Raw genomic sequence first — 12,952 nt, 5'->3', positions numbered from 1 at the left:
TTGGATGCAGTCACTCAGTCTGCTTTTTTTTTATTTTAAAAAAGGTTTTAGTTTAGCCAGAATTTATTTTGCCATACTCCTACTTTAGATGGTCAAGAACTGAACTGTTCAGGGCAACTGATGAATTTAGACGTCTATCTTGAAGTCTGACTGTCTGTTATATTTAAGCCATATTCACAGTCTATCTTTGTGAATCCAGAAATCCAGTGAGTAATAAAAGACAGACAATAATACCAAAGTGAAGTTGTGTGTTGAATAAAAATGAGAAGAAAAAAAAAGAGAAAAAGACTGTCCACCTTACTATTAATGGAAGTCCATGGTATTAGTTGGCAGTCTAAAATAATTTGAGGCACTCAGATTATGAATATAAAAATTCTTCATAAAAAATCATGGATAAACCAATGTTATTAGATCATAGAAGACTCTCTGAATTTGTTTACTCATGATCTAATAAAGGATTTTTATATTCATAATCAGTGGGCCTCAGCTGGACAGTCATTGTATTTTTTAAAACATTTTATTGAACTACTGGCTCTGTCCTTGAAGAACACCAATTTTTTTTAACTTTCATATTACTGACACTATTGTTTTTGGACCCAGTGCAGCACTCCCTATTCTTTATTCATTAATAATGTTGTGTGTTGTTGATGTGTGTCTGCTCCCTCCCCAGGCTATCAGTGGAGTTGGCAGTAAAAATTACTGCATTGCACTGGGAATTAAACATTCTAAATTAGGGAGAAAGAAACCCAGGGAAGAAAAGAATGCAATGAGGCATGCATTGCATTATTATGTTTTCATTATAGTACAAACAAGCAGTTTTTTTTAGAAAAAAAAATCAGAAAAGTACAGATAGTAGACACAAATTAACCTAGATAAATAATCTTTTTGGAGAATCTTTTTGCAGCAGTTATTTCAGCTCATTATCAGGTTTACATTTTCATGCTCAGATGTAGTCATGTTTTTTGAGTTCATAAGATAATTCCATGTAAAGTTGTATGTTAATGTGTCAGGAACGTGGCTCAGTAGTCATGACCTTGTGTTTTCCTCCTCACAGCCTTCCTGGACCGTCCTCTCTCCCCCCATGCTACTTTGGACAGGTATGACTTTTTCATTATGTATGTGTGGGACCACATACTTGTGTATATATTGGCTGCAGTATAGGAGCAGGAATAAACTGCAGGTGGGATGGAGGTAGAGTCAGGGAAACAGTACACATGTTCATGCTCAGGTGCAGGCACAGGTAAGAAACAAATTCAGCAAAAATGTGAGAAGAACAGAAGAAAAACATTAGTCAGAGACAGGATGAGAGATCATTAATAAAACGTGCGTTAGTGCTGAAAATTTAAAACAAAATAATTGCTGTTGGAAGCAGATTCCTAATTTCTGAGGCAGACCTAGTGTCTTTTATTTGACACCAAAGGACAAGCTGTATTGTGTTTTTCTGACATTACTGCTTTTCATTCTGAGCTGGATCAGTTTTATCACTGCGCTGCTTGATGTTGCAGCTGGACTAATGGCCAAATAAGGTAGAAAACAAGACAGCAACCTTGTTTGTGCCTGTTTGTCAGTATCCAAGGCATCCCCCACTCCCCACTTCCGATCTATGTCACAACCTGTCTGCAAACTCCCACATTTCAGCTCTAATTTACACTGCCTAAATCACAAGTGGGCCACGCTGTACCCCAGGCACTCCTGCATTTTCTTACAGGGCCCTGAATGCAGCTCCAGTCCAGTTTTGTTTGCTGCAAAGCTTATATCCCTTGGATGTTGTCTGTATCCAGCCTGTCTCATTCCATCTCTGTTTGTCTGTCTGTCTAACTTCCTGTCCCTTCATCTTTTTTCTCTTTTCTCAATCCCACTCTTTCCCTTTCTCCTAATTTGCTACGTCTACGTGTGCCTGAATTCATTCAGTGCTCTGTCCTAAAAGATGGTTTTTCTCACATCTGAGTCCATCTGCCAAATCCTCACATCCTTCAGGGACTTACTGTTCCTATGAACTCTGCCAACCATCTCCCGTATGCTTTATGAATCATTTCCTTTTTAACTTTTCTCTTACACACATGTGTAGTGTCTACACAGATAGTCCCTGCCTCACTGTTGGTTCTCCACATTTCCCTTGGGGATATTAGGAACAGCAGGTATTTCTGGCATGATCTGCGCCCTGGCATCTCATGCTGTGCAGAGGGCCAAGGGCCTAAAGGGCTCCAAGTGTGCGTATTTAGTTTTTGAACAAGAGCCGCGTTAATTTATCAATAATATGCTGATGATGGTATTTATAGGGAGATTAGTATTCACGGTTTTTCAGTCTTTACTATTCTTACATTCAGTCTAAATCTTTTTAAGTGTAGTGAACAAAAAGAAAAACCGAGGACAGTCATCACTTGAAAAATCACTTCTGAACAAGTAAAACCAGAGATAACACGCAGGGTGCAAGTGGAAAGCGTGAGGTGTAATGGATTTAATTTATTCAAGGCATTTCCGGATACGCCTTTGCTGTCTTGCACCAGGGGTATCTGTCCTGTTCCACCCCTTGTGCCAGGAGCACACAGCGGCTTATACCTAGCAGCTGCGCCCAAATACCTTGATTAATTCACAGGCGAGTTTAGGCTGAGCATGCAATAAACCAATCAGAAAGTCGTCTCTCATCACCTTTGAGAAGCAGGTACACCAAGAGTGCAAGGGGTGGCAGCATGTACCAGGAAGAAACAACTGAGGAGACAGATATTCTGGTGCGAGAAGTTAAGGAGCCGGGGAGAGGAGAGTCTGGCCTCAAAGGTCCACCTCAATCCAACTGAGCCGGATTGAGGTGCAGCTTCAACCCATGTACAAAATTACGCACAGGGTATACAACCAGCACCAGGCTCTGACAGAGGTGAACATGCCAGGTTGGACTGGTATAACGTTATAAGATCATAATTGTTCAAACCTTGTTTTTCTGGATTCCAATAAACGCTCAGACACCAACACTCTAGCTGCTCCAGCTGTCATGCTGACTGATCTGTCAAAGACGATCTGACAGGTGTGATCTTGTCTCTTGTGCACTTTGCAGGTCTGTAGAGATTTACTGGACATTACAGTTACTATAATAATAATTTTACATATGTGCACACACACTGGTTAACAGATGTGTGCATGCGCCTCAGCCAAGTGCGAGATGCACACACCAGCGCACTTTTAACTTCAAAATTTACACTTTCTTACTGAAAGGACACTTTACTAATCCACACTCCTGAGTGGAGAAAGACTTAACATAAATGTAGGTCATTTGTGATTGTGGATTTGCACTAGGCCACGCCTTCATTTTGCCTTCAGTTTTAGACTTCCCACCCATGGTTGCACAGACCAGGCACAAATTTGTTTGCTATCTTACAGACATGGCAAAAATGGCAAATGTGCCTGTGTAAGATAGCAAAGCCACCTGCGCCACCAGCACAACGGCTTTGTGCCGGGTATAAGATAGGGCCGTAGATGTTTGCATGCTGTTTGATCTAAACCCAATACTTCTGTACCTGTAGATGGATTTCATAGAAAACTAGAAGGGCACTCTGAGAGTGCAGACCTATGCCAAGGCCAAATGCTGTCTTATCTTGCAGTGTTAATGAAAGTGAAAAGTAATTTGTGTAGCCGCATGATTTGGATCAACTTCAAAATTTAATGGGTTCTTACTTGGCCCATGTTATGCCTTTCTACCAAATCTAATGAAAATTGGGCCAGTAGTTTTTCCATTATTTTGCTGACCAAGAAACAAATGGATAAACACCACAGAACACAAAACCTCCTTGGAGAAGGTAATAACTGTATTTAACTTTGTTTTGTGACATAGACACAGAAACAAGTGTGGAATGATAATCACTGGCAGTAGTGTACTTTCTTTTGAGAGGATTCAAGGTATTTTAAAAATCAATAATTGGACATTTTGCTTTTTTTGGTGGATTAGATTTTCACAATGTGACTGGTTAGGCGAAGAGCTCTAGACACATGAGAGGGGGATGGATCAATTCTCATACAACTGTTGGGGAGTAATTTAATTTGGATGATAACAACACACAAGCTAATATGAAGCCTCGCATATTCTCAAAATCCAGCATTTCTCAAAGTCCATTTATTTTTTGCAGAACAAAACAGGGGAATAACTAAAACAGTGCCAAAACAGACAGGCTAATATTACAGCACAACAAACAAGAAACATATTGAAATTCATCCTGAGCTGATTTTAATAACTTTCCTCCAGCTATGTGATTTGACTGTTATATTGTTTTTTTTGTTTTTTTGCAGGGGTATTTGCTTAAAATGGTCCAGAGTGAGTACTGCATAGATGCCAATTTGGATCTATTTTTCAGTCAAATAGCCTTATAAAACATAAGGTAACAGCATCTAGAGCAGGGGTGTCAAATTCATTTTAGTTCACTGGCCACATTTAAAGCAAATTCAAGTCAGCTGGACTAGTAAAACCACTGCATAATAATATATAATAACACCTCCAGATTTTTCTTTCTTTTAGTGCAAAAAGTATGTTATGAAATGTTTACAGTTAATGAACCATCCAAAACAGACAACTTTCGTAAGAAACTCGCTATTCTGTGTCCACTTTTCTCATTTTTGACAAAGATGTTATCCACCAGTAGCTCCTGCATGAACAGGTTTGTCTAATATACTGTTCATAAGCACACAGGATCCACAATTGCATATCCAGGGCCTGCTACTCTTATCAGCGTAGCCCTTGGTGGACAAACAAGGAATACTAGTGCATTTTTATGAATCACTGAAATTAAAGACTTCTGCGCAGTTTTCACACTTTGCAAAGTCATCCTGGCAGGGCGGTTCTGTGCTCACGCCCTGTATGTTTGACACCTCCAACCTGGAGCAATATCAATTGTGATAATGCCATATGCCATTTGTCATATCACAAATAGTAATTTTACATCTGGTATCTATGCTTTTACTAACAGGACCACACTCCTCTCTTGGACAGATGTGTCAGAACCATAATGTATATTCCTGACCATTAGAGGAACTCGTGTTGCATTTTAGATGAAGATAAAATCATCAGTGTTTATGTTGATGAAACGCAGAGGCCACAGAGTGAGAGGTGTGAGCACTGAGCAGTCCAGAGTGCTTTGATGAACCATTACGCACACAGTTATTATCCTCCTGTTAGGGCCCTGCCAGTAGCCACATGCTCACTCAGCCAGCTCTTCCATTCACTCATTCTGTCTCCATTCACAAACAAGCCTCTCTACATCTCTATGTCTCTGTTACACCAATATAAAAATTCTAGAGAGAGAAAACTGGCCAGGCCAGTGCTGGCACAGGACAGGGAATGATGGACCTGCTTACCACGGGATTTATGACACAATGTGTTTGAACTCACACCTGGTCGGGAGCAGTTTCATTGGATGAGCTTCATACACACCTTCAACGCACTAGGAAGTTTTCAATTGGAAGCGGGTGTGGATCAGAGCCACGTGGACGGGGCAGAAGATCCAGATAGTATCTGTAATATGCCCTCCATCCGTTCCTCATGGGTTGGCGAGCACACACGGCGCCTTGACAATGAGCCAGTCACTTCAAACACTTGGAAAACACAGCTGTGCATTTGAAAAAAGAGCTTTGATCATTTTGCAGAACCATCCACTTGTTTTCTTTTATTCATTGATTCATCTGTAAATTTATTTGCTCGCTCTGTTTCTTTTCACAATTTAAGGATTACCTGAAACATTATATCAAGCTCAGTAACTGGCAATGCATATCTGCCAGGAAAATATATTTAGCAACAAGGTTGAAAATACTATAAAATGTGGACTGCAGATGTCACCACAAATAGAACAGCTCTGAAACACTTTTTCAGCTAAAACTCTATGTTGCAAACTAGGGTGAGTGGTAGGTCTGCATGACGTGGTAAATGAAAATAATTATATTTTGGCACGTATTGTGATTGCCGTATGATTTACAATTAGTGGGAATGATACTTGTTGCATCACAATTTTTATTTTAACAGAAATACAACTACTGAAATCATGATGAGGACATTTGTTGAGATCTGTACTAAATCAACAAATACAAATGTGTTTCTTACATCTGTGGAGCAAGATTTGTAGTCCAGGGCATCTCTGCTGCACTACAGCACTTCATTCTAATGTTTTGTCATGCATTTTTCCTTGCAGCTATTGCCATTTGGATATGGCACTTGGGCAGATTGTGATATCAGTAATATTTCAATTAATGGTGCACCCCTATTGTGAAGTCGTGTACAGATTTTATGAAGAACTTGACAGTATGTTCCCTTCTTGTTTTCATTTTCAGTGGACAATCTAAAGGCTTCGATGACCCCTTTACTTCACCAAGCCCATGTTCATCAGGTATGTCTACTTTTGTAAGAGTCCAGCATGCATAATGCTTCACAATAATGACTTCAGTCTATGTACTGCACATACTAGTCCATGATGAGTCTACATACAGTTGATCAACCAAGATCAAAGATGAGTGTTGCTTCTTGGTGTTCTGGCTGTGCTTTGTTAATGGATTGTTATAGAGGAGTGCTGTTAAATGTTGTGGGAATTTCTTCGCTTTCTGCTCTCAGCTGTCTTTGAATACTGAGAGATTTCCATAAGGACAGTGAAAATAAGTGATATGTTCAGCCTTGGAAACCTATGAGCCTTTAAGACAGATCAGTGTACATTTACAGCCTTTTGAAGGTTTGCTCTGATTGTTTTCAGCAGTGTTTTATGTCTTTTCTTTTGTTTTCGGTAGAACACACTTTTAGTACCTGCCCTATTTATTCTGTTTGAACTTCCAGTTAGCGTATGTCCTAAATATGCTCTTTGAAAGCATGTTACTGTTGAAGTCTTGCCCTCAGAACTTACATTAATTATACATAAGTATTGTTTTTGAAGAATGTCATGAATGGCATAATGTAAAGGGATGACAGATGTTGCTCTAAATACAGTGACTTGCTGAATGCTTAGTTTATACATTGGGTAAATGAAAATTGATTCATCTGCCAGCTGCTGCTGTGTATGTTCCTCTCCAGTCAGCTGTCTGGCATGGCTCTGTTCTTTCTCTTAGGTGCACCATCCTTAATCCCAAGGACTGCGTCCTCCAGAGCAGGAGTGATTAACACTGCCAAGGGCTGGGAATGCGACATATGGAGGGAAAGGTGTGAGAGAAAGTACAGAGACAGATCCAGAGAGAGAGACCATGATAAAGACGGGAAAAGAGGCAGAGATACAGACAAGGAGACCTGTTCCCTTTTATCCAGCAGGTGGGTCTCAGAGATTTCAAGTTATAAATATTCAGTATATTTAATTTATATAATTCTCAAGTCTGTTTCTCTTTTATATCATGTCAATAAAGCACACACACACACACACACACACACACACACACACACACACACACACACACACACACACACACACACACACACACACACAAGTAACAAAACACATTCTCTTCATTCAAAAGTCCCCCTTTCCACTCATGGATGCATCTGTAATGGATGAATGCAAATGTCTGCTGAGCAGCTGTGGCCTCCTGGATTGAGCAACATATAGTGCGTTGGTTCTAGTCCAGATATTCAGCCAGTTTTGGACTCCTTCAATATGTGCGCATTTGCAGCCTGCCTCCCCTGCTTGTACATATGTGTACAGCAAGCAAGGTTTGCTGTAGAGTAATTGAAAACTTCAGAGGAAAGACAGAGGAGGAGGAGGAGGAAACGGTCTGTTTGCCAGGTGAGACAGGAGAAGAGTACAGAGTGTTGGCATCAGTGCTGGGTAATTTTTCAGCATGACTGTATGCTAGTAGGCCTGTGTGATGGCAGTTGCTGTATGAGCCCCAGCTGAAGACGGTGGTACGGGTAAAAAAGTTTTGTTTTTTGGTTTTTTTCTACTGTGTTGCCTTGTAGTAACTGTATAGTTTCTGCAGTGACTTTTAACTTAGTCTGTGGATTAAATGGATAGTTCAGATTATTTGAAGTGGCGCTGTATGAAGTACTTATCAGTAGTCAGTGTATCACATGCAGTAGATGGCGGTCGACATGCCCCCAGTTTGAAGAAGCGGAGAAGCGTGCCAGCAAAGAAGCAAAGCAATGGACTGCTGTGGACAGGGTCAGCAGCAAAACACATTTTAGTCTCCTAAAAAAGATCCAAATAAAAAAAATCAGTGTCAGTTTAAGGATATGCTATTCTTACAAGATATTTTTACCTTGCATTCAGAGAGTGTCTTTCAACGAGAAACCGCTGTTATATAAGCCAGATATCTCAGCTCAACCAGACTCCAGTGGGCAAATCAATCATTTTACCTTGCAGGACACTGGAGTTGCTGCTTCTTCAAGCGGAGGCATCTACTGTTGCTAATACACTGACCATCGACCAGTACCTCATACAGCCCCACTTAAAATAATCCTGTAAAGTCAGGGTATGTATTTGTGTCCATTGTTTCAGCTGGGATTTTGAGTGGTTTCTCTCTTGTAGTTATGACTGTTGTGAGAAAATACACACTATTGCAACAGAGCATAAGGCTATTATGACAGAAATCAAGACTATTGCAAGACCAGGAGAAATTATTGCGAACATTTGCAAATCTGTTTTTTTTTTTTTTTTGTTATTGTTCTGGTGCAATGAGACGGGCCAGAGTGCAGTCTAGATGAGGCGATAACTCGCTGTATTTTCCAGCTACTGCCAGGAAATAATTGAGTGTATGCACCCCTGCATGGAGCATGAGCTCTTCCTCCCTGTGGCTCATGGATGATAAGAGCCAATCTGATTTCCACTCCAAATTTAACATTGTGCCCTACTACCCTACAGTCTTGACAGCCAGAGCACTGCCATACGTGTGCTCAAACACTCATGCTCACATGCATGCACGAACCAAATCCTGCCCTACATTTTCTCTGCACACTCAGTGTTGACCAGTAGCCAGATGTCTATTCAATTATTATCAACTCAGGCAGCTGCCAACTGTAATACACACACAGGCACATCTTTCCTCCTTCTCACATACTCCTCAGTTGACCTAAGGCTCATACTGTCTGAAGCAGTGAGTGTGACATTTTGCTTTGACAGAGCATTCCTCTCTAAAACACGTACATGTTCGTCATCAGGGATACTCCTGTCATTTCCCTGGAGTTAAAGCTAGGGCTGCCCCCTAACAGTTGACCAAACTGCTAGTTGGCAAGAGTCTTAGTCGACCAAGTTTTCATTTATTCATTAGTTGCAGAATGAAAAAAAGAAAATGCCTCAAACTCCATTCAGGAGTTGTCAGGAGTTGAGCACCTGAGGCGATTTAACATTATAGCAGCTCTGACCGGGCTCCAGGGACAACAAAGACATGATGGGTTGAGGAAGCAGTTGAGGAGCAAGTTTGTAACTTAGTCTGCAAGTATTTGTTTTTGTGAAGTTAGAAATTATTTATTTTCTGTGTTTTGAACAACAGTCACTTGCTGGTTGTTTTGGCACATTCATTGTCATTAGCCTTTTTGTGGTAATTAACAGGCGACTCGGTCCGTGCCCCAAAAACGATGTTCTAAAATAGGAGCACGTTCAATGAATGCCGCTCTTGTAGCTCATTCATGTACAACACTGCTAACTACTAGTCAGCTAGGACAATCTTTAGCAGGGGGCAGCCCAGGTCATAACAACTTAACATTATTTGGGACAGTGTAAATACACAACTCAACAAAATACATAACAGGTCTAGCATTTTTAGACATTTTTAATGCAGAAGTCATACTTAATCATAGTTTTAAAGCCATGCAAGTACAACTACTCTTTGGACTAATTTCTCAATTTGTGTCTGTGGTTGCTGTAATCGATAACAATGAATTCATGTGTCGACAAGTTTTGGCGCTTCACTGGTAATGAACTTAGAAATAAGTATAAAATAAAATAACAAAACTGACAAACTGACCAACTGAAGAACTCTCACTGCACTGTGCTCTGTTGAAATATCCCTGTACACTGTTTTGCTTTTCAGCACTTCTCCTACTTAAAGTGTTGAGCTTTTGCTGGAGTATTTGTCTGCATTAGACGATTGGATTCAGGTTAGCTCTGAACAGTATTGTGGGTCAAATGAGGGAACTGGGACATGGGGACAGCTGGGGAGCTGTAGGCAAACAGCAGAAGATAGGAAGTATGTGAATCACATGTGCGTGGCAGACACACAGGGAAGGCGCAGGAGATTTGGCCATGTATGCCATAAGATTTGCTCTAATGTCACAGTCACAGAGAACTCTTCCTGTGGCCCAGAGTCCAATGCATGCTGCTGCTCACACCTTCTGGGCTCTGTTGATGTGTTTGCCCTACATTCTCGTCACGTGATCACATAGTGCGTGTCACACACACGCTCATATGTACAGGTTATGTGTTTCCTCTTGCATTGATTTATGACTGTGCTCTAAGCTATTTTTAGACTGGAACCGGAGGGATTCATTGTTAGTGTCTGTGTGTGTGTGTGTGTGTGTGTGTGTGTGTGTGTGTGTGTGTGTGTGTGTGTGTGTGTGTGTGTGTGTGTGTGTGCATGTGCACATGTGTGTGAATCTGTGTGTGTATGTGTGTGGAAGAGAAAGAAACAGATGGAGCCTTCCATGGCTTTGTTGCTAGCCACCCTCATTGTTCATCAGTGAGGTCAGTGTGAGTGTTTGTGCAATGTGCATTTGGGCTGCTGCTGCTGGAGGTGTGCTTGGTAGCCCACATGTCCTGTGCTGAGTCACACACAGGCAGATTGTGGCAGGGCAACCCTCTAGGCATCAGCTACTGGTTATCAGCTGTGGTTGTGACCGCATGCCTCAGATTTACCACCACCACTAATAGATTCCATGAGCTTAAGGCTCACATTGTCACCCACTCATTTATCCAGTGAGTGATATACTGTTTATCTGACTCTTACCATGCCGCAGATGCCCTCTACCTCTTTACCAGTGGGTGTAGATTGTTAACATTTGGTCAACAATGAATGCAAATCACATCTCTGAATGATAAATGTAGCTCTCATCTTTCCAGCTGGCATTGCCTCCGACTCTGTCATCACCTCTTTCATGTGCACATATGCACACACTTGCAAAAGACAATGGCAACACGCAACATCCACTTTTTGTCTTGGACCATTTCTTACACATGGCATCGCTTAATATGTTCAAAGAGATGTAAATATAATTTAAATACCATTTGGCTGGTTTGATCATTGGTTGACAGAAACGCTTGCACAGAAAAGTGCAGTAAGTTCATTGGATAAGAATAGACCTTTCAAACAACAGCCATATTCATATGAAATAGTAGGGCAGGCCCAGGCAATTACTTAGAGGGGCCAGATTAGAATAAAAAAAATGAAGTGCCAGGGTTCCAGATGTTTACATTTCCTATGCCTGACCTGTAAAGTTAGTCATTTCAGTGTGTGTGTGTGTGTGTGTGTGTCCACTTTATTAGTTTACTTTAAAGTTAAATTGGAAACGACACATTATGTACAAAAGCACTGAAAAAAAACAATGCACCTTTGTAATCCTATATTAGAAGTAGCTTGTTGCTGTAATAAACAAAATGTTGCATTTAACATCTTTTTTCATTCAGTTTGACTCTCCTAATTTCCCTCTGCTTAAACAGAAAGGAGTTAACAGAGTTATCGTGTTTTAAAAACTCAATTGAGTGTAGACTTCTGCCAGGCAACCCAAAAAGAATATTTGGATGTAACCCGTTTGAACCAGCATTTAAATTAGCAACTGTATTATAGTCACTCTAACCAATCACAATTACATTTAGTTTGTGATGTTATTACTAACTAGTTACTCCCTAATGCTGCTAGTAGACAAGCCTTGTTTTATCCTTGCAGTTGTTTATGACCTGCAGCCCCTTTAAGAGGGGTGAGGAATTGGCAGTTGGTATAGATTTTTCAAAAATTGTAAATCACCACAACCATGAGAGATCCTTGAGAATACAGTCAAAAACAGGCACAAAAATATTTAGGCTGGTGAGTCCAGTAGTATCCAAGATTAACTGGAGACAAAGAATCAATTAGTCATGCACACACACAACCTATTGCATGATCCCCTCCAGGCTTATGCCTGGCAGAGATAATAAAGCGTCTCAACAAGAGAGATAACAAATGTATGGACTAATTAGTCTACTAATGAAAATATATTTTAATATACAATGTAAACACTCTTAAACTTACAAGTGTTAGCAAGATTTTTAAATAAAAAAATAAATCACAATGATATATTTTATTCACATTTATACATGATCATAGGGCTGGATTGAGTTGGTTAAAGGGCCAGATTCAGCCCATGGGCCAGCACTCAGATAGACATGTAGTAGGTTAAACACAGGTGTTACCAATGATACTAATTAAGGTCCTGTTCCATTTAGTGTAGAAGAGCCTTTCCAATGAGTCAATATTCATATACAGACTCTGTTTGGCCTGAATGGAACAGAACCTTACTTAGTATCATTGGTAACGCTTGTGTTTATCCTGCTATTTCATGTCAAAATAGCTGCTGTGATAAAAGGTCTACTGAGTGCAGTTCCAGTGTCCCAGTGTCATGAGGAAAATAAAATGATAATTGTCTCCCTGCTTAAACTTGAACTAAAAGCTTCATTAGAAAGTGCTGTAAGGCTAGTTCAGAGTTAACAAAGGGTTTAGCTGACTCTGAATATGGAGCAGGAACTGATAATTGAAAAAAGGCAGCTGTAATGCAATGCACTGAAACCAAATTAGGGCAGCGCTAATTCAGAACAGCAAACGCATGGCAATAACATTTTACTGCCTTAAAACAAATTTGCACCTGTCAACAACAACAGCCTCATTCAATTTGCATCAATGCACAATAGAGTGATTTCCTTTCTTAGCTGGAGAGTTAAATTTTCATATGTTTCATAAGTCTTGCCTGTGGACTCCTCAATGTAACTTTGATGGCAGCCTTGTGATTTGGAGAAGCAGCCCTGTCTGCCTTCCAGGTTTTTGT

The 12,952-nt window shown here is 40.4% G+C and overlaps 1 protein-coding gene across 1 annotated transcript in view; it reads left to right on the top strand.

The window, feature by feature from the left end:
• fip1l1a (FIP1 like 1a (S. cerevisiae)) overlaps positions 1–12,952 on the top strand; it is a 32,559-nt gene that overhangs the window by 12,242 nt on the left and 7,365 nt on the right. Inside the window, exon 7 of the mRNA XM_084723200.1 lies at positions 7,066–7,261. Coding sequence (XP_084579326.1) covers positions 7,066–7,261 — 196 coding nt within the window. The remainder of the gene's footprint in view (positions 1–7,065; positions 7,262–12,952) is intronic.

This window comes from Lutjanus erythropterus, chromosome 7 (genome assembly GCF_056507025.1).
Source record: "Lutjanus erythropterus isolate fLutEry1 chromosome 7, fLutEry1.hap2, whole genome shotgun sequence".
Lineage (NCBI taxonomy): Eukaryota > Metazoa > Chordata > Actinopteri > Lutjaniformes > Lutjanidae > Lutjanus > Lutjanus erythropterus.
The sequence above is the reverse complement of the archived record's forward strand: the minus strand, read 5'-3'. Positions and strand labels throughout refer to the sequence as shown.